Raw genomic sequence first — 19,867 nt, 5'->3', positions numbered from 1 at the left:
CCTTTTTTTTTTTTTTTTATTCCCCCTGAAGAATGAAGAATAATTTAGCAGCTAAGGCAAGGCAGGCAGCATGCGGGTGTCCTTGTCCTACAAGGTTAAGAATCCATTCCATCTGAGCAAGAAAGGAGTGAATTAAAATAAATGATGGCCAGATATTTACTGCGAGTTTGCAGATGAAGCCAAGACACTCTGTTGGACCAGCAGGGCCTGGGTTGCCAGTGGCTCAGTGTAGCTCGTGTGACCTCTCTACACTCTCCCTGCTTAACTGGGGAATAACGCTCAATGTCACATTATTCCTAGCCTGCAACTGATATAATTATATATAGGAATATAAATAAATATGCCTATGAAAGTGTATGCTTGGGACATTGGGGCAATTTAGACAGAGGGGCATATATATGAAACTACTGGGTTGTGAAAAATAATTATAATCTAATTGAATGTGGGGAAAACTGAGCTTTGGAGACATGGACAAGGAGATTCTAGGGAGACCGGATAGGAAGTATAGAGATACTAACGTCCTTCAGAACCAACCATCACAGTATTCCTTGGCTGAATTCTTTGCTCCATGCAGTTCCACACGATAGAAATCCAACAGGGGAGCTTTACAGACTCAGCGGGTGGACCTGTTGGAGCCCAGAGGCTTGCAGAGCACTGGGAGGCCTGTGATGCTGCGTGTAAGTGGGAAACTGCATGACTGTGATGTAGTGGACTTATAGTCAGCATCTGAGAGAAGCTTTAGCAATGTCCCACTGTGACATGAACCCCCTTGTTCTGCTGCTCTCCTTTAACTAAATCAAACCAAGTCTTTTCACCTACATAGTCTCACCCGCCTCCATTCCACCAAGGGATATTTATTCTATGTGTGTGTGTGTTGAGTGGTCATTAGTCTCTGTTTACAGGAGAGAAATCCTGGCCAGCTGGCATGTGACGCGTGATGTGCCGCATTGTGGTCTACCACTGTGAGACCCCCGTGGCAGAGTCGTGGAGGCTCGGCAACCCCCTTCCCCAGGCGGGCCGCGGAGACCGCAGCGAGCCCTCGGCAGATGGAGCCTCCAGCGTTTCTCGTCTCTCATCCACAAGCAGCGAAGAGGTGGAGCAAACGCTGGAGGTGGGACTGGCCCTGGCCCCCATCCCAGATGCCAGGAGAAGGCCGAGACTCTGATGAAGCCCTGCTGGGAGGGTGCTGGGCCGGAACAGGTGCAGCCTCAGCCCCCTCTATACCCCCTCTGTCAGCACCTCAGTGGTGGAGCCCGCACTCGTTTCCTGTCCTCACTCCTTCTCATTCACACACTCGAAAGGTGTTGTAGGACTACATCCAGCCCCTCCCTCCACCCTGCAACAAATCCAGACACCGAAAAAAAAAAAATCATAACCAGACAGTTCAGCAATAAGACGACTTAAAATCTTGTCACCTTCTGTCTTCTCTTTCAGAGGAACTAAATTACAAAGTACCAAGTTCACAGGATAGCTGACCCTCAGGGGCAGACTGCAGAGTCGTGTTGACTCAGGAGTTTTTCCTCTCCTGGCTATGATCAACTCTTCAGCTGACCTCGCCGCTGCCAGGGGGCCAACGCAACCGCTTTCCCATCAGCCACTGCTTTATCCCCAGCAGCTACAAGACAAAGAGGTTCTGCTTTGTACCTTCTGTAGCCGGCATCCTGCATGATAGGAAGAGTTTATGACTGGGGAGGCTGGGAAAGGGAGGGCGGATGGGGAGGCCCAACAGCCCACCTTGACCTGTCCCTGCTCAAAGAACCTCGGTGAACTTACTCCCATCGCCCCTAGCCCCCCTTCCCCACCTCCACAATGACCTGGCCACTCCAACCATCCCTGAGTTATTATCATAATTCCCCGGAAAGGCACTGTAAGGCATCTGTGTTTTACAGAATGTTTTGTGTTTTATTGCCTTTAAGTCACTCGTAGGCCAGCAGAGAGGGCCCACAATGATAAGAAAACCAGTCATGTGAAAAATGAAGGACCTTGCCTACAGGTCTGAGAGGTGAGGAAGGGAAATAATAAAATACATGACAAATGTGGAGCCTGACTGTATTTCATGTTCAAACTCTTGTCCTGTCCTGCCTTTTCCAACCCGCAGCGGTTCTAAAACATATGAGGGGTAATAAGAAGGAAATAATAATAATAATAATAATAATAATAAATGAATTCAGCCGATCTCTTTGTTACGAAGAGAACAGAAGCTCAGTTTCGTTGTTTTTGCTTGGTTTAAAAAAAAAAAGAAAAAGAAAAAAAGAAAAGAGACCATCCTAGCCTTCTCACTCCCCCTCCCAGGTCTTTTGACAACACCATGGCAGCAAGATACCCAGGGGCATTCCAAGCTGCCACCATCCCAGCCATTTCATGTCCGAGCCCACCTGGGGTAAACAAAAAAGAAAGAAAGAAAAGAAATTGGGACTTCGAACGATAGAACATTAAGTAAAGAGTAAAAAAAAAAAAAGTTCAGCCGTCAAACTTTAGGTCTTAAAAAATACCACTTTCATTGTCTCTTCTGTGAAGTAATTCCCCCTCCCCTCCTCTCCCCCCAAACACACACACACACACACACACACACACACATGAACCCCCCCCCCCTTGCGGGCTTTTAAAGGTGCAGTATAACTAATGAAAAATAAAACATCTGTTTAATCTGGCCATTTCAAAGGCAAATCCCCCTTTTGATCAAAAAATGATATTGATCTGACTGCCTTAGTGGTGTGTTGAGGATCTCTCCTTTAAACTTGAAATATCATGGAGTCTTTGTTGCGAATCAATACCGAGGTTGCTTTTTGAGGTTTGATTCAAAGGGCACGAGCTCCATTTGAATATGCTTGCATTTGCATGTATTATTTCTGGCTTCAGAATTCAAATTGACCTTGCATATATTTTTTTTTGCTTTGTTATAAATTAATGAGTAAAACATGGCTTAAAAGCGGGGCATATCTTTCTGTTCTTGCTTTTTTTCCCTTTTAAACTGATAATCGTCCTCTTGTGGCTGGTTCGCGGCACCTGACTGATGCAGAGCTGGGCAGGTCACTGATAGGGAACCTGTTACAGGCACGCGGCCCCTGGTGGAATGAACCGGACCTAATATCGCTCTGAGCTTTAGCGTGTCTGTCCTCACCCCTCACTCTGTGTCTGAGGGGCCCCGGCATCGGGCTGAAGCTATCTCTACATCTCCCCATTTTCTTTAATTACACCTCAGCATATTGGATTTGAACCATATGGAAGGGAGATATTGAGAACAGATAAGATGTATAAACTCCTGTCAGCACCTTAGCATATTAGGTAGAGCTGGAAGGATATTATCTCTAGTCTATCCTTCCAATTAGTGCCCAATATCAAAATACATCAAGACAAGCCAGTCAACAGGGGCGGAGGGAAAAAACATTACATAAACGGACCTTTCTACTTTTTCTTCTTCTTTTAAAATACTGTTAAGCTTTTATTACTTCCTCTCATGTGTTTTCTTTGCCACAAAATGAAAAGTCGCTTCCAACGAGGGACCCAATAAAGACAAAGATAAATAGCCTACTTAAACCCAAAATAATTCACTGTGCTCAGCTGGGCCATGCTTGCCTTAAGGTTTCACAAACAATGCTGCTTTATAAATAAAGTTTAAAATGAGAAAACTTCTTCTTTTACCCCATAAATTCTGGAAACCCTTTCCTCCAAAGTGTTTCCCATCAAATCAAAAATCATTACTGAGGCATTTCCAGTGAAATATCGGATTACGGAAGCACACGTCGGAGCAGTGTGGATGTTTTTTTGCAGCGGTAATGGCTCCATTATTTTAATAGAAAAATGTCAAGGGAAAAACAAATTGCACCCTAAACCCATGTGAGGCCTGTATCATCTGATCTGATATACACATAATCAACATGGCCTCAGACTCGGCTCACCTCCCGGCGACACCGTTTTCATCCAAAAGCCACCACAAAGCTCTTAAAGAACACAATTGTCTTCCTCGCTGGAAATGATGCGTGCATTGCGCTTGTTTTGATGTGATTGAATCCACTGCACCCAGACAGTGAGAGGTCATTCTTAGCCTCGCTGCAGCATCAGGATATATACAGTATACACAGAGAGAGACATGGGGAGAATAAAGTAAGAGAGCAGCAGGATGAGGCAGTAGAGAGAGGTCACTTTGAGAAGCTGGATGCAAGCACATGCCAAACAGCAACTCTCTCTCTCCCTCTAATCCCCTCTCTGATCCACCGACGCCTGGGCCAATCATTTGAGGACGACCGCAACCCGTGATCACTGGGCCCTAATCTGAGTCCTCGGCCCGTCCGCGGTCCACCTCAGACAGCACCGGCTGGCTGCCAGCAGAGGAGTGGCAGGCTTAGCCTTCTCCAGAGAGACAGCTAGAGGTTGTCTCTACATGGATGGGCACTTCGCAGCTCGGCAGGGGCGGGAGGAAGGGGCAACGTAGCAGCTGCTCAGGGCATATGGGCAGAATTCATTAAGTCTGGCTAAATAAGCCAATTGTGGAGGCGGTAAAAAAGTGTGCATTTGTATATCTGATAGACAAAAAAGAGAGAGAGAGAAAGCACTCACAGAATTTGAGGGCCCCACTTAAAAATTCTGCCACACACAAATATTCTGAGCACAAATATCCCGCGTGATAGCCTCGTCCTGAGGTATTACTCCTGATGAAGTTGATTCAAGGCCCACCAAATGAAAAAGAATCTGGATCTATTTGTGATGGGCAGTGATTGAGCTGTTGGATGCGTAGATTGTGTGCCCTTGAGGACTTTTCTGTGCATCTCCAAATGTCACGAGACCGCTCTCTGCCTCAGAAATAAACCTAATCACAATCTGTAAATGTTACAGCCGTTTCCCTAATAGACCTGGCCTGACTTTGGAGGTCTGCATTTATATTCGCACACATGAACCAAAGGCAAAACTGAATGCTGATACACATGATCGCCACATGTTGAAGCCGCACGTTACGCCAACTGTGATCCCATTAGAACACAATGCCATTTTAAATTCAGACATGGAGACATCTCCTTTCCATTGTCCTGGCCTTCTGGCTTTAAAGAAAACACACCTCACACTAGCAGCTGCCTTGTTCCTATCTCACATCTATTCCTCTTTATCCAGTAAAAAAGTATAATGTATGCTAATCCCCCAGGTGTCAATAGGAACTCTGTTCAATACATTTGAGATAATAGTGAAGAAGGGGTTGCTCCTATCGAAGAGCTGGAAGATAAAGTCAATGGCACAGTCAATAACAATAAGGTTGTAGGCTTTAATGAGGAATGTTAATTTGAACACAATCAAGTGGATTTCAGCTTAGCTGATTATCAACCTTGGACTTGTATGAAGGTGTTGATAATGCTGTTAGTAGAGTGGGGGAATTTTATCTGTACTTGCTATTTTCACTTTGCCTTTTGGCTGTTTGAGTTAAAACTAACAAACTAAAAAAGTGAGCGAGTGAACTTAAAAAAAAAAAAAAAGACAGGGTAAGGTAACACTGTACTGCTCCATGCACAGACAACTTTATTTATTTATAAAATTTACCAAATGCTGTACACACACTTTATACAAAATAAGTTGATAGCCCTTCTGTGTAGTGGGATGTTCACTCCTACTAGAGCGACTTCATGTCTCAGTTCAAGCGTCCTCCTCGCGTTGCAGGCTACACAGCCAGCTCCTCACTCTCTCCTTGATCCCATTCCATCAGCAGCTCCGAGGACACCTCTGTAAACAGATGATCCCATTCCCAGCTCACATCATCCTGCAGAGCAAAAGAGAGACAGAAGAAAAGAAGAATTAGAGAGGCAGAGCGAGACATACCAAGAAAGTGAGTACGGGGAATAGAGAGAGGTGGGGGGGGAGCAGAGGGTGTTAATGTACACATCATAAATCTTGATTACCTGAGAGACAGACAGCAACCTCCCCTGGTGCTCAAGAAACAGCTGGACAGGCCTTTCGTTGGGAGCTCGCAAGCTATATTTACTAAAAATTCACTCACCTCCCTCACCTCCTGCTCGGGTGCTAAAACCTTGGTGAGTAGCTTCAAGTCAATCTCTCCATCCTGAGGAAATAGTGCAGTAAAATTCACTTAGCTTGCACAAACAGAGGTGATGAGAGTTGCCACCTTGAAGAGAAGGCGCAGGAGAACATTGAAGGTATTTTTAAAAAAATAAGGTGTCCTTGACTCACTAAGGTTTGGAATGCAGAATAATTCTTCAGATCATTGTCCAGATCTCTGTAGGTCATTACTCGGTTCACCTGAACACTAACAGAGTGACAGGAAGTTAGGTTTCTGACGCACTTATAGTGTAAACAAACTTGTATTTCGGTGAAAACAGCATGTCACAGAGAAAATCCTGCTTTCAGAATACACGCAAAGCAAGACTGCAAAGTGGCTTAGATGAGCTTGAAGTTTTCACACACTTAAGCTCTAAGATTTCAAGCAAAGGCCAGAGAGAGCAGGAGATGGTTGCCAAGTGTTAAACACTTTAAATTGAAACCCAGCTGCTTATCTGTGGGTTGGAATTAAGTGGGGGGGCTCTCAAAGTGGCCGGGGCCTAGCAGTGCATGCCAGTCCTACTTACTGCACATTACACGCTACATTGCCCTCGCAATGAGTTCAATGTGGATATTATCTCGCACAGAGAGCAAGCCCCAGCCTAATAACCTCCACCGCTGTCATAGCCTTGCAACATATTCGACACATGTCGACGTGTCTCTCACTGCCCTGTAAATCAAAGGGCCCGGTTAGTAAGGACCCTGGCAAGAGAGTTGCATAAATCACACCCAACTGTTATTTCTCCATTTCAGCCTGATATAGCAAAGGCACTCTGCAACAGCATCAATGGAGGACAGTTAACATGAAAGACACTAGAATAGTCTACTGAGCCACTGCTCTGTGCATGGACAGAGGTTTAAGATCATAGAGTTGGGGCTCTGTAAGTCACACTCTGTGTGTGTGTGTGTGTGTGTGTGTGTGTGTGTGTGTGTGTGTGTGTGTGTGTGTGTCCAAAGTGATTAAGTGGCTTGAAAGTGTTTACAGTTTTAGGAATTAACTACCATGGTGGAGCTGCAATTTGCATGGTGAGATCTTCTTCTTGCACTTCATCCAGATCAGGAATCGTTGGGATGTCTAAATACACACAATAAAAAAAGCAGAGTCCATCTGATACATTTGTAGAAGTGGCACATTTAAGAACATCAAATAATCATCAAACGACCATTTAGTATTCTTACCAATACAAACACATTGTTTAAATTACTGTAAATTCCCTGTGGACGGCTGCTAGAAGGTTACGTGCCTGTAAGCGGCACTTCCTCCCCTCCCTCTTGTGTGCTACATCCACATAAGAGCTGCCCTGTCACAATAGCCATGCGGCCATGAATATTCAGAAGGCAAGGCGGCAGCTCATCCTGCTGTGAGAGGGGTGCTGGTCAGGGGCTCCCCAGAAAGCACCCCCTGCTACCTTAGCATTTGGGCCCTGTCAGTGCCGCCCACCCCCAGGACCTGCGGTGGCCGGTAGGCCGACCTCCATGTCCACTCTGCCACTCTGACTGGAGCGGTATCCAGCCATGTGCACGAGTATTTGCTTGCGGGCCCATCTGTGTGGGGTCGGAAGTCACAGTGCGGCCTGGCAGGGGCTGCGGTGCCAGGAGCCGCCAGCCCGCTGCTCAAACAGTGGGAACCCGCTTTAATTGGCAAAACGCAACAGGACAGAGAATGGCTTCACTCCCAAGAAGGAGAGGGCAAACTTTCACAGCATTTTTCAGATGGACATATCAAGGCAGGGAAATAAGAGAGGGATGGAGAGTAGTCTGGATAGCTGGACATAAGCAGTAAAGAGACAGAAAAGTCTCTCCAACGATTTTATAGTGAGTAAGTTGCCGCTTGTTGACAGAAAGGTGCCTGTACAGATAACAAACAATATATATTTCAAAAAAAAAAAAAGTACAGTAGAGGCTTTACAGGTGTGATGTGTCTTTCCTGAAAAGTATTTTTCTGGTGTGGCAGCAAAGTGCACATCCTTATTAGCGCTAGAGCAGAGTGTGGACAGTGACAGAGAAAGAAAGTGGGGGAGTGGAAGCGAGGGAAAAGAGACCTGACAGATAGCGAGAGAAAAAGAGAGAGCTGGACTGCATGAAGAGGGTTGTCAGTAATCTCTAACCACAGTACTGCACCCTGAGGGGAAAGTCAATAGAGGAGCTAAATAGAGGTGAGGAGATGGAAGTCTGCATCTGATGTGAGGAAATATCTTGGCATCTATGTCACCCTTCCTTCAAAATAGCCCTTAAAAAAAAAAAGAATTCAAGCAAACAGAAATTTAGATGTAAGAAGGAGAAAAATATTTTGATTCTGAACATTCTGAGATGGATAAATCCTATAAAAAAAAAGAGTAGACTGGTCAAAACCTTACCCCCCAAGTTTTGCTGAAGCCCAAAAGCCTCACACTCTGCAGATAACTTATTTCTTTCTCTTTTTTTAATTAAACCAAATTAAAAATGCCATGCTCGTTTAGCCGCTGACAAGATTCATCTGTGTTTCTGATATCCAAATAAATGCGGGCGCAGGTATTTCATATTCATGAGGCCCCGGTGACACTTTGTCCTCTCATTTACAAAGCACAGCGTTCAGCAGAATCCGTCCCCCCTGGACCCCCAATCAAATTTAATGGTCTTAGTGCAATGACATCAAAAAGCTTTGCCATCCAGCTCTGCAAACAGCTTCCTGGGTTGTCTATCTGTCCACACACACAGTCTCTTTCTTTCCATTTCAGCGAGTAACGCACTAATAACACACTCCGTGAGAGTTCGACGTGAAGCACGGAAGCATATGCTGTCTATGTGCAAACTCTATTATTAAGAGGGAAAAAAAGGAACAACATTTTTTAAAACAAGCTTCAAATCCAACCTATTACTAGAGGTCAAGTGGCCCATAAAAGCAGCTGCAAACAAGCCAATGTTTTCTTCCAACGCAAAGGGCAACTCCATCAGGACGAGCATATTTCCCGCAGCATGGCACGCATTATCCATGCTGGCTTCCTTCACTCAGCTGGACATGTATCAAGGTGGCTTTTGTCTGGCAGCGAGAGGCCACGCGTATTCTTATTACACGGCCGCGTCCGGCTTCCTCGCTGAAGCATGTAAAAATCAAAAGGGGATAATTTCCTGTGAATGTAGACATACTCCCGGCAGCACATGCCAGTCAGCGACTCTGGCAAACGGGCCGTGTCCTCGCCTTACTTCGGACCCCTATAATCTACGCAGGGGTCCAGTCGAATAATTACCTAGCCAGAGAATCCATTTGAAAGGCTTACGGGACAGCAACAGTCAACACGTCACAGTTTAAGTGGGAGACGGTGAGACATGAAATAGATGAGTGTCTTTGCGACACTGGTGCTATTTTATGTGACCAGCAGGAGGCTGTGGGGGCAGCTGATAGGGAGAAGGGAGCAGGGGACTGGGGCTAGCCTGGCCTTCTCTCCCTCTGTCTCTCTCTGTGCTTGTAGCCAGTGGACATAAGGGATAAGGGTAGGGGACATAATCAAGATTGGAGGGGCTATCTCACTAACCCTCAGCACTGTAATTTCCAATACCCCTGCCTCCAGCTCTGTATTAAGAGGTCTCCCTTCACAGAGTAATAATCTTTCCAGCGGCATTAACTGCAAGAGAACCAAACCTCTGGACCCTTCAATCAACTGTCCATTTTAGCCAGTGTGCCGACAATATCGAGTACAATCGTGTGTGTATAAATACAATATAGAAGTACATTAATTACATGTATATAAAAAACAGTTTCTGAAATTGAAATTCAATAGTTATTATTGCCCTGTAACATCATTTGTATTTTGGAATAGATTTCTACTTTTTAAATTAAGCAAATAAAACACATCAGAAAAATACAACTGAGTGGAATTACCAATAATAAATAATACAGTTTAAAATCTCTGCATGTCATTGTGACAACATTGGTACTCTTTAAACTCAGCAGATTCATGAACAAAGAATTAAACATGAATTCTCGCCATCTTCTCAAAAGTCACTCTACAGCGTACTAGGTATTTTTTTTCATCTTCTTCTTATTAATCGTAGTAGTATTCTTATTTTATTTCCTAATAAAATGACAATATGGCCGTTTTAACAGAAAAGGTTTTCAATTTGTTCATAAACATGTGCACGTCTCTCAGCATGCATGCCAACTAATATTAACTTAGCCTATTTAACCCTGTTCCCATTACTGCTTTGCACTGCAAAATGTTGCATTTATCTTCAGCAGCACCTTGCTGAAAATTCCTCCCTCAGTCCAAACATTGTTTGTGGTGCACACTATTGAGCCCTCGGGTCACTTAGTCAATGCAGCAGTGTTACCACTGGATCTGTATTCAACAGCACCAGTCTGACACTTTGTGTCCATGTGTGTGCATTTTGTGATTAACTGTGTTGTTCTGGCTGATGGCTGGACAACCTCAACTCTCCATCAAATGAGCATATTTCCTCATCACGTTGATCAAAAGGACCGCGCTGATACTTTCAGTGGTCAAAGTCAGCGTTCTAACACACAAATCCACGCTATATTCAGGGAGAAATATGGTTTGAGCACCAGTGAAAAGCAATGATCTGACCGCCTGCTTATCTGCTCTACTTTCTGAGGATGAATGTGCCGGTGAGGCACTGGAGGGCTCCTCTTTGCCCGTAAGGAGACACAAAGAGTGGGGATTGCAAGGGTGCTCTTACCTCCTTCATCATCTGATCCCTGGGGAGTTTGTGGTCGCAGACGGCGGCTGTAGAAACAGGAAGTATGAGAGCATGAATTATTTAATGCTTTCAAACCCTATCTTAACAGTCATCATAGGGAGTGAGTGAGTGAGTTGGCTCCTAGACTTTTCTTTGATGATGGGCCTGTTTTTGTTCTTTCTTATGATAGGTAGCGTGCTTGTTCAGTTTCCTACAGTCTGAGTCAGACTTTAGAATAACAGCCTCTGACAAAGCTGCTATGAGACACAGTTGTGCTGTCTGGGTTAACACAGCCTGACTGTCCTAGACAAGATCACCTCTAAGAATTATTAAAAAAAAAAAAAAACCCCAGCTGGAGGCACAGTCTGAATAAGTATTACTAAGACAAGACAATTGTGACAGAAGCAGAACCTAAGGGATTTTTCGGCAGAGTAACATCATCACTTTCACACAAAGCCTCTGTCTCACTATAGCCATCCAGGCACCAAGCTCCAGCTGCAATGATGAGTCAAACATACAGGACTATGTCCTCTACCTGCCTCTTCTCATGTGGATGCCTATTCTGGTCACACAATTGTGTGAGGGTGGGTGGAAGGGACTAGAATAACAGGGAAACAGCAGTAAAAGTGACGGCAACTCAGTCACGCTGGATTTTAATCATATTAAGTGATTGTTCTTGGAAAGGCGAGGATTAGTTACGACCAAGGACAACTGGGGAAGTAGAGTGCCATTTCCACTTTACTGCGAAAAGAACAAAAAATTAAACTGGCCTATTTTTATACAAAAAGTGCTGACAGTTATGAAAGTCATCTGACAGCTGAAAGAATAAAATATTGTTCCTACTTACTCTTCGAGGTCCTCAGCTGCAGGTCTTCTCGAAGCTCTGTACGTCACCAGAGAAAAATAATTTTCACACAAATTTAATAACACACACATATTAAATTGTATTTCTTTCAAAATAACAGTAAGCTCCTGGTAGGCATATCTTTTTCATCTGTGTCAGCCTATAATAACAGTTTAACAGCCTCAGCAACTATTTACAGATTTCTCTCCATTTATTTTCCCTCAGTATGAAAAGATGCACGCTGGCATACCAAAAATGCAGCATTATTAATATGCAAAGCATATAATCACACAAATGCAGGAATAAAACAAAACATTGTAAGTCATGTGTATTTTTTCAAGCATAGCCAAAAAATGTTTTCCAATATCATTTTTAATCTTCCTTCATAGAGCTAAATACATTTGTTGGTTCTCCTGGTTGAGTAGTGACCCCTAGTGGTTTTAAAGGTGATTCAATCAGCCTTTTACTTCTTTTTTCTTTTAATTCTTTAGCATGTCCAAAAGCACAAGCAGCTATTATGTGCAGATCGATACAAAGCTCATACTTAAATCCATAAATAAATCCTTTTGTATTTTTATCTAGAACAAGTATTAAGAGGTTCTTATAAAAATTAATTATTCAAAGCTTGTTTTTCAAAGGTAATATCTTATCATCTTTTTTCACCATGAGGATTTCATTTCCTGTTGATCTGCCTGAGGTTAATTATTTTTTTGGCGGGAGGGGGTGTTGGTATTAAAGGATGTTTTTCCTGAATTAAGTTATGGGTCTAAGTTCATAGGATGATGTGGTATGATTTGTTGTTTAATCACAGATCACGAAACCTGCGAATCCAAAGTGCAGCTTTAACAACGTAATGAAATTGACTGGACTATAAGTTCTGGTAGTTCAGTCAAACTTTCAAGCACAAGAAAATAAATCCATATTAAGTCCTATATCTTATATTATATTGTTATGAGTAGCGTTATTAATCTTTTTTTCCAATAAGAAAAATTATCTTAAACACTTCATCCTGCCAGTTCTCTGCTCATTTACTGCTTTGTCCATCTTTTGCACACTATCTGCGGCCAAACCAGCCGATCTGAAGCCAGCAGAGTCCAATCAGGAGAGCGAGAGAGGAGCTGAGGGAGCCTACCTGCCTGCCCTTGGATGGTGTCCTGTCTGCGGGGCGGGGGTGGCGACACTTAAGACACATTACAGGCCCCTTGATTAAGACTCATGTAAGGCAAAGCGATAGACATGGTAAAACTGTCTGGAAAAAGTTGTTAGGGATAAAATATATTGTGACAACCTGGTTTCAAAGGTTCATCAATAAACTGACAGATCATTTAGTGTCAATTAGAAGTGATAGATCGACAAATCCTGGGATTTCTGCGCTGGGATTAGTGGGAGGAGGGCGGTGGTGATTGAGCATGAGGGGTGACATTGAAGGGAAAAGTCCTTGCTGGTTCCAGGGGGGACCATTACTTACTTTGTTTCAGAGAGGATCAATGCACGTGCAAACCCCTTTTACACCTCCTGTATTTCAATCACTTTGAGACCGGGAATCAAGCGGGGGTTACGCAAAAGCGGAGAAGCGACACGCTGACCTTCTGCGAGAAAGGAAAGATCTATTGAGTTTGCTGTTCTCCCTGCTTGCACTAACGGTGCAGCAAACTACGCAAATAAATACAATTGACTCAGCCTGTTCACTTCAATGCATCTCCTGTGCTCCCACTTCCACTGACCGAGCAAAAGAAGCACAATGGCAGTTGGAAGAACAAACTGTTCTACAGTGTATTAAAACATCTCATATTGAGTCAGTGAAGGAGAATATTACGATTTAGATGTGTTAGTCTGAGACGAAGCCTTTTGGCAAACACCTTCCATCTGTTCAACATATTTCATGAATTCTCCATGTTGTGATCCTTGTGTAAAGAGCAGACTGCAGTGGTAAGGGGTGATTAAGTGGCTTGAACCCCCATGATGAAGTGGCTAGCTGACTAACAGTGCCCTCCTGTGGCTGATGCATTAACCATGTCAATTACCGCCTTGCTCACAGATGAAGACGAATGGAGAGTTGCCTGCTCAGACAGGCTCCCTCTAACCTTGTTGATTCACAGCCCGAGTGCCAAATATGCACTGATAAATAAGCTCATTCAACAGCATGAGAGTTCATTAATAACACATAACACAAGACCACGGCTTGGAGTCCCAGCTTAGTTTCATTATAGTCGCAAGAGATGGAGGGGGCGAACGTGAAAATACGTACTTGGCAGAACCAGATCCAGAGCTGTCCTCTGCCCAGCCGCCCTGCCGCCGGGCTGGTTTAGGAGGAGGGCCCTGGAAGGAGGAAGAACTTCAATAACAGCTTCACTGAATATCTACTCACCCACACTCACGATAAGTAAATACATATGAAAGCATTCAAACTCCTATGAGGCTTTAGTCTCGGAAAATATAGCACAGAAGCGGCATGTTTTCATTAGATGTTGGGGTAAATTTGATCAGAATCAGTGGCCTCGTGTTAAACACACATTTGATAAATAGGTACTCCAAAATTGAAGCATTCATCCAAAAATTGATAAGAAAAAAAAAGAAAAAAGAAACCGTGTTGTTAAGGTATGCTGATCGAACCACCTGTGGAGTAAACAACATTCCTGATCTGCTGAGCAAAGGATCGTCTACTGCAGCGGTCCCCAACCTTTTTTGCGCCACAGACCGGTTTATGTCCAACAATATTTTCATGGACTGGCCATTAAGGTGTCGCGGATAAATACAACAAAATTAATCCAGTACCGATACCACAAAAGAATATTTATTCATAACACACGGGAAAAGACCCAGGGAAACCGAGTTAACAATAAAAACGATTACATTTTTTTTTTAAAAAACGCTAAAAGCCGAAACCATGAATTTCACACCCGAGCCTCAACTCTTGAGGCCTGGTACCAAACGACTCACGGACCGATACCGGTTCATGGCCCAGGGTTGGGGACCGCTGGTCTACTGCATGTGCACTAAATAGTTTCGTTTATTATAGTTTTCAGCAGTAACCATTTGAAGCATTAGAACTTATAGAGCAGAGTGTGGGAATTAAGTCTGACCCTAAAACTGAGCCAGAGGGGAAAAAAATGACCTCCCACTCTGTCTACTTCTTTGATTCTGAAAATAGTAAACGGAGTAAGAATCTTGATCCTGAGACCGGGACCCTGAGGCCAGCGTTTGAATGAATAAATTCCTCAGCGCGCACAAGGGTGGGCACTAGACAAATGAATTAGGGAAAAAGAGGGACAACATTTCTCATTACTAAATTGGGTCTGCAGAGGACAAAGTGTTCGTGAAGAATTTCTTTCATTTATGATGAAAGAGGAAATAATCTTTCATGGCTGGTTCCTTTACTGAAGCCATTTATAAATCTGAATGTCACCATTAAGCAGGGCAGAGGGAGGGGGAGCCCACTCTGCTCCACTGTATATTACCATTAATCGAGAGAGCTGAGGCTGAACGAGCTCCCTCAACTTTGTGCAATTAGTAACTGTCTCTTTAATAGGAACAAAAAAGGGATTACAATTATGGAGGCTTTTTTAAAGCAGCATTTAAACATTTTTTTTCACATGACGTGACATCTCTTTGATGTTTCATATGTGGCATTTCAACAATGGACAATTTTCATAAGGGATGAGATAATAAGGTCAAGTGCATCCTGTGTGCAATAAATGTATCCTGTGGCAGTTATTTCACTCAACAAAAATGGGAAGGACCAAAATAGTCCTGAGAAACAAAACAAAAACTGCGAGCATCCAATTCCTCATGACCAAATATGAAGCTCACAGCTGTAGTAAAATAGTTATGGCTATTACGGCAATTAGCTTAGCCCTTAAGGTTTCTAATTTGGGATTCTATGACGGTCTCTAGGGCGAGGAACTTGTAGTGACCGAACTCTATGAGCCCATAAAAGCAATGAGTCTTTGTTTAAAAGGATGTCGGGAATGCGACCAATCAGTTGGGTATTTCGGGCAGAAGAGAACGGGTTTGATAAACGAAGACTGCAAAAACGCCACCCAGTCGCACGACACTCTGGAAAAATGTACTGCATGTGCACAGCAGGTCAGAGAGGGCGCGAGAATACCGGTTCATACATTAGGAAAGTTGGCCTAATTTGGGAAGATTAGCCTAAAGCAAGGGCATTGCTGGAATATTTGCTCTGGGAATGCTGGCTGGTTTACAGTTTGCCAATCCAGGAGATGTGACTGATCCTATAAATGCCAACGACAGTGAAGTGATTTGTTGTATTTCAACTGTCACTTGTGATCTGACTTCTTATGATTACGTGCAACATGATTCAAGGGCAACAAGAAGCAAACTTTACAATGAAAACTGTGCCATGACTTGAAGTGATTCATGTAAAAAAGGCACTTGTAGAAAGAAAGGATTTATCAGTTGCTGGTGATACTAAATAAGCCAACTGAAGACAATTACAATGTTTTGTGACTTACAAGGTTAAAAGGATTTAGAGTTTATATGAAGTAACACTTCAAACCCTTAATGCAACACATAAGAGCCAACATATACAGGCCAACAAATAAAGAGCAGCTATTCTGAGTATTTTGGAGCACTTTAAAACCTGCTAAAGTAGAAAAACAGCAACTCAAACATCTCATCACCTGCATTATGCACTCCAATCAAACTTTATACCATGTGTGTCAAGCTGGCTCTTCGAGGTGAGCTGTAATTTGAGTCCTATCAAATCTAATCAGATGAATTGAAGTAAAACACTTCATGATAAAAGAAATGTAAGATAACCGGAAATGATATGAAGTTGATAAGCTGAGCATTAGGACTAGAAGCCATGCAAAGTCATCGCTTAATTCATGCTACCTACCTCATCATCATCCTGTAATTCATGTATGAGACAAGACCAAAATGCATATTTATGACCTTGTAAATGAATGTTATAACACGCAGAGGTTTATTATCACATGATTGCATACCTCTCCTGCTGAAGCAGAGGTGGAGGACTTCCTTATGTGACGAGTCTCTTCAAACGATGACTGGTGTGCCGCAGGGCGAGCTCTTCGTCCAGACTTGGCAACCTGGGAAATGTGTGTAATTTCAACATGTAAAACCACTGTATGTGACAGACATTAGCACAGTTATTTGGGGTTTATAAAATAATTTGTGGTTTTAATTTTCTTTAACTGTCACATTAAATGTTTTCTGAAAATGGGATGGGAATCAAGAACAGGTTCCAGTTAAAAGGAGGTTCCAAACGGTCCAATTCTCTGAAAACTTCTGCATCCAACCTTATCAATTCCTGGCATGTTTTCTTTTTTCCAACAGCTGCACATTGCTAAACAAGGACGTCAAACTCATGGAAGTGGAGCTTTTGCACACCTGAGTCATTTGTTTTCCACTCATGCACACATGTACAGATTTTAAGATTTGAAATGATGTCAAAAATCTGAAATAGCTGTTTGCTTTTTTTTTCCACAATAACTTCAGAATATTTTACGAAGCCATGAAAACTTTTACCTCCATACTATGAAAACGCCCGGTGGGTCAGTTCTGTAGTGTTTTCAACATTCCCCTAACATCCTGGGAAAAGACACAACCCAGCCTCAGACAGTCATAAGATAAGGATAAATTGGAGGGTTGTGTCAGAAAGGACTGTTTTTGTAAACTCTGTGCCATATCCCATATGTGGATCCATTCGCTGTAGTACCTACTGGGAATAACTGAGCAGCTAGAAGTACTACACCACTGTGAACATTTTACAGGCCCTAGGAGCAAGAAAGCAGCAGAAAGTCAAAATTTGGTGCTTTTAGATTTGGTTTATTGAGCACTCATCACTTCTTAAGTACAAGAGATGCACAAGAAATTGGCAGGAATAAAAGAAAATAAAGGTACAGTGAGTAATTTTTTTGAGGTTACAGAAAAAAGACAATGTAGTACTATAAATATACACTGGATAGTGTGTATCTGTGTCTTCCAACAAATTGATGTGTTTTCATAAACTAAAATCATTAGGTTTTTGGACATTCCCATATTGCCCCGCCATCTTGAATAAAGTGGCCGAGATGGACATCGTACTTCCGCCTAATTGCTTTTTATGTATGTTGCAGGAGACTGGCCAAAATGAAAACACCATATAAGACACTTTTAATTTAAAGATCAAAAATAGATCTTTCAAATTATATGTGGCCATTTAACATTTTCACATATAGATTTTTCATATCTTTCTCATTATGTCCTTCCCTGCCATCAGTGCAGTCTCTTCTCCCTTATTTCCCCTTCTTCCTCCTCACCTCAAGCCTGATCCTCTAACACATGAAAACATGCTAATTTATTCCTAATATTGTCGCAATTACTTACTATGAGAAGATTAGACATGGGACCCTCCCATCTCCAGACAAATGAGTGTAGAAAACTGTTTTCTACTGTCATTGCTCCAGACAGCTGACAACAAGCCGGCTAAACAACAACAACAGCTGGATATAAGCTAACATTATGCCAGCTACCCCCCCCCCCCCCTTTTTTTTTTTTACTTCAAGGACCTGTAACTTGGAAAACATTTATAGCATATAGGCAGAATTTTGCATGGCTTCAATATATAAGCTAAATATAATATAAACTAAAGTTATTAAAACAAAAACAAAACATCTGATTCTGAGGGGTTCAGGTGGGAGGCACCCATTTTCCATGGAGTGACCCGTGAAGCTTACATGTTGGAGGAATAAAAAAAGTAGATTCACAAAGAATATCACCTATATGATTAATAAAAAAAAATTGGATTTACTATCAATAAAAACGTATCAATATTTACATTAGTCCAAAGACACATAGTATAATTCAAATGAAACATTGTCTTTTTGTCAACTAAAAGTGGTTGGTCTTATTTCAGATTTGAAGTCATGTTTTCTGTGTAGTTTATAGAAATGTGAACGTGTGTGAACCACAAGCACCAAGAAAAAGAGATGAGTGTATCCCCGAAACATTATATGGACAGCAGGCATTCTTGCCTTTTATGGAGAAAATCGGTAGCAGTGGGAACACAGTATACATGCTTCCTGTACGTTTTCTGAGGGAGTAATGCCAGACACAGAACCAGGTCAGAGTTTACACGGAGCTACCAAAACACTGAGCTATGCTTGTGGGGGAAATTTCAGCTAGCATCATCTGTGGCTAACCTCGCAGTTAAAGTTAGCTGAATATGCAGACAAACCTTCCCGCTGCCAGTGCTCAAAAACAGTGAATGATGATGATTCTGAGCAGGTAACTGGCAGGTTAAACTGGCATATCATTTACTGACTGGCTATTGCTGATACTCCCATTAGCGAAACAGCAAGCTAATAAGCTAACTAGCATCGCTGCACGGTTATACAGTGCCCACAACTCAGCTCAGAATGAATGCTACTTTCCTCCCATTACCTTGCTATGTGCATTTTAATGATATAACAACCTACTTACATTTCTTGCCGTTCCACCATCTTCTTGTTGGAAATTATCGTCCATTTTTTTCCTCCTACCAGCTAGTTCACCTTCTTCCTGGATACCACCAGGCGTCACACAGCAACGCTCTCCATGGTAACGCAAATCAGGAGGAAAGTGCCTTTGGACCGCCCCAAATATCGTTAGTAAGTAAACAAACAAACAAACAAATAGATGCGTGTATTGATATTGATAGGGAATCTGCTATAATGACCCTACTGCTCGTTTGTATGTGAGAACGTATATAAAGTAATGATAACAATGTTTCCTTGTACTACTGGAGCTCCCCAGACATTACTGTTGAATAAATAAGACGCCTACTCCGAATATCTGCCCCATTTTTCTCTCTGATTTAATGGTGAGTCAACAGATAATCATGGTGTGTCCAAAAAACAAAAAAAAAAATTTTTTTTAAAAATCCTTGGATAATTACGTTCGGAAATACAAACAAACAAGCAAATATATATATATATATATATATATATATATATATATATATATATATATATATATATATATATATATATATATATATATTTAAAACTCATAATATGAATTCATTTTTAAGAGTAAAAATTACATCACTGAAGAAAAACAGGAGGTATTGTTGTCGCTTTTTATTTTTATTTTGTTTGTTTCTTTGTTTTGTTGTTGTTGTTTTCTAAATGGATAAAGTGATACTCTTGTCCTCAGTGCAAAATATCTAATTTGAGGACGCAGGCAAAAAATAAAGATGAAATCAAATTGTGCCTTCGATTCCCCTCGTGGTCCGCGAGATGTCGCTGTCTCCTTTCATTATGATACTGGGGAGGCGCTGAACAGTAGCAGCCTGCAGAGGACCGC

General features: G+C 42.4%; 1 protein-coding gene across 7 annotated transcripts; it reads right to left on the bottom strand.

The window, feature by feature from the left end:
* Window positions 1–1,261: 1,261 nt before the first annotated feature.
* ift43 (intraflagellar transport 43 homolog (Chlamydomonas)) lies at window positions 1,262–19,375 on the bottom strand. Of its 7 annotated transcripts, none has more exons than XM_085143883.1 (10): window positions 19,004–19,375; window positions 16,516–16,629; window positions 13,806–13,876; window positions 12,690–12,737; window positions 11,561–11,596; window positions 10,714–10,760; window positions 7,042–7,114; window positions 6,172–6,247; window positions 5,883–6,043; window positions 1,262–5,743 (listed from the first exon to the last, which is right to left on the bottom strand). In XM_085143883.1, the coding sequence occupies exons 1-10, from the start codon at window positions 19,046–19,048 to the stop codon at window positions 5,734–5,736; spliced, it is 681 nt and encodes a 226-aa protein (XP_085000009.1). In that variant the 5' UTR covers window positions 19,049–19,375; the 3' UTR covers window positions 1,262–5,733. The 7 variants fall into 7 exon arrangements, with proteins under 7 accessions (XP_085000009.1, XP_085000010.1, XP_085000011.1 ...); XM_085143884.1 differs by having other exon boundaries at window positions 5,981–6,043; window positions 19,004–19,146; XM_085143885.1 differs by having other exon boundaries at window positions 16,528–16,629; window positions 19,004–19,146.
* Between the last annotated feature and the right edge of the window lie 492 nt (window positions 19,376–19,867).

Source organism: Neolamprologus multifasciatus, chromosome 19, assembly GCF_963576455.1.
Source record: "Neolamprologus multifasciatus chromosome 19, fNeoMul1.2, whole genome shotgun sequence".
In the NCBI taxonomy this organism is placed as follows: Eukaryota; Metazoa; Chordata; class Actinopteri; order Cichliformes; family Cichlidae; genus Neolamprologus; species Neolamprologus multifasciatus.
Note: the sequence above shows the minus strand (reverse complement) of the source record. Positions and strands in the feature narration are given on the sequence as shown.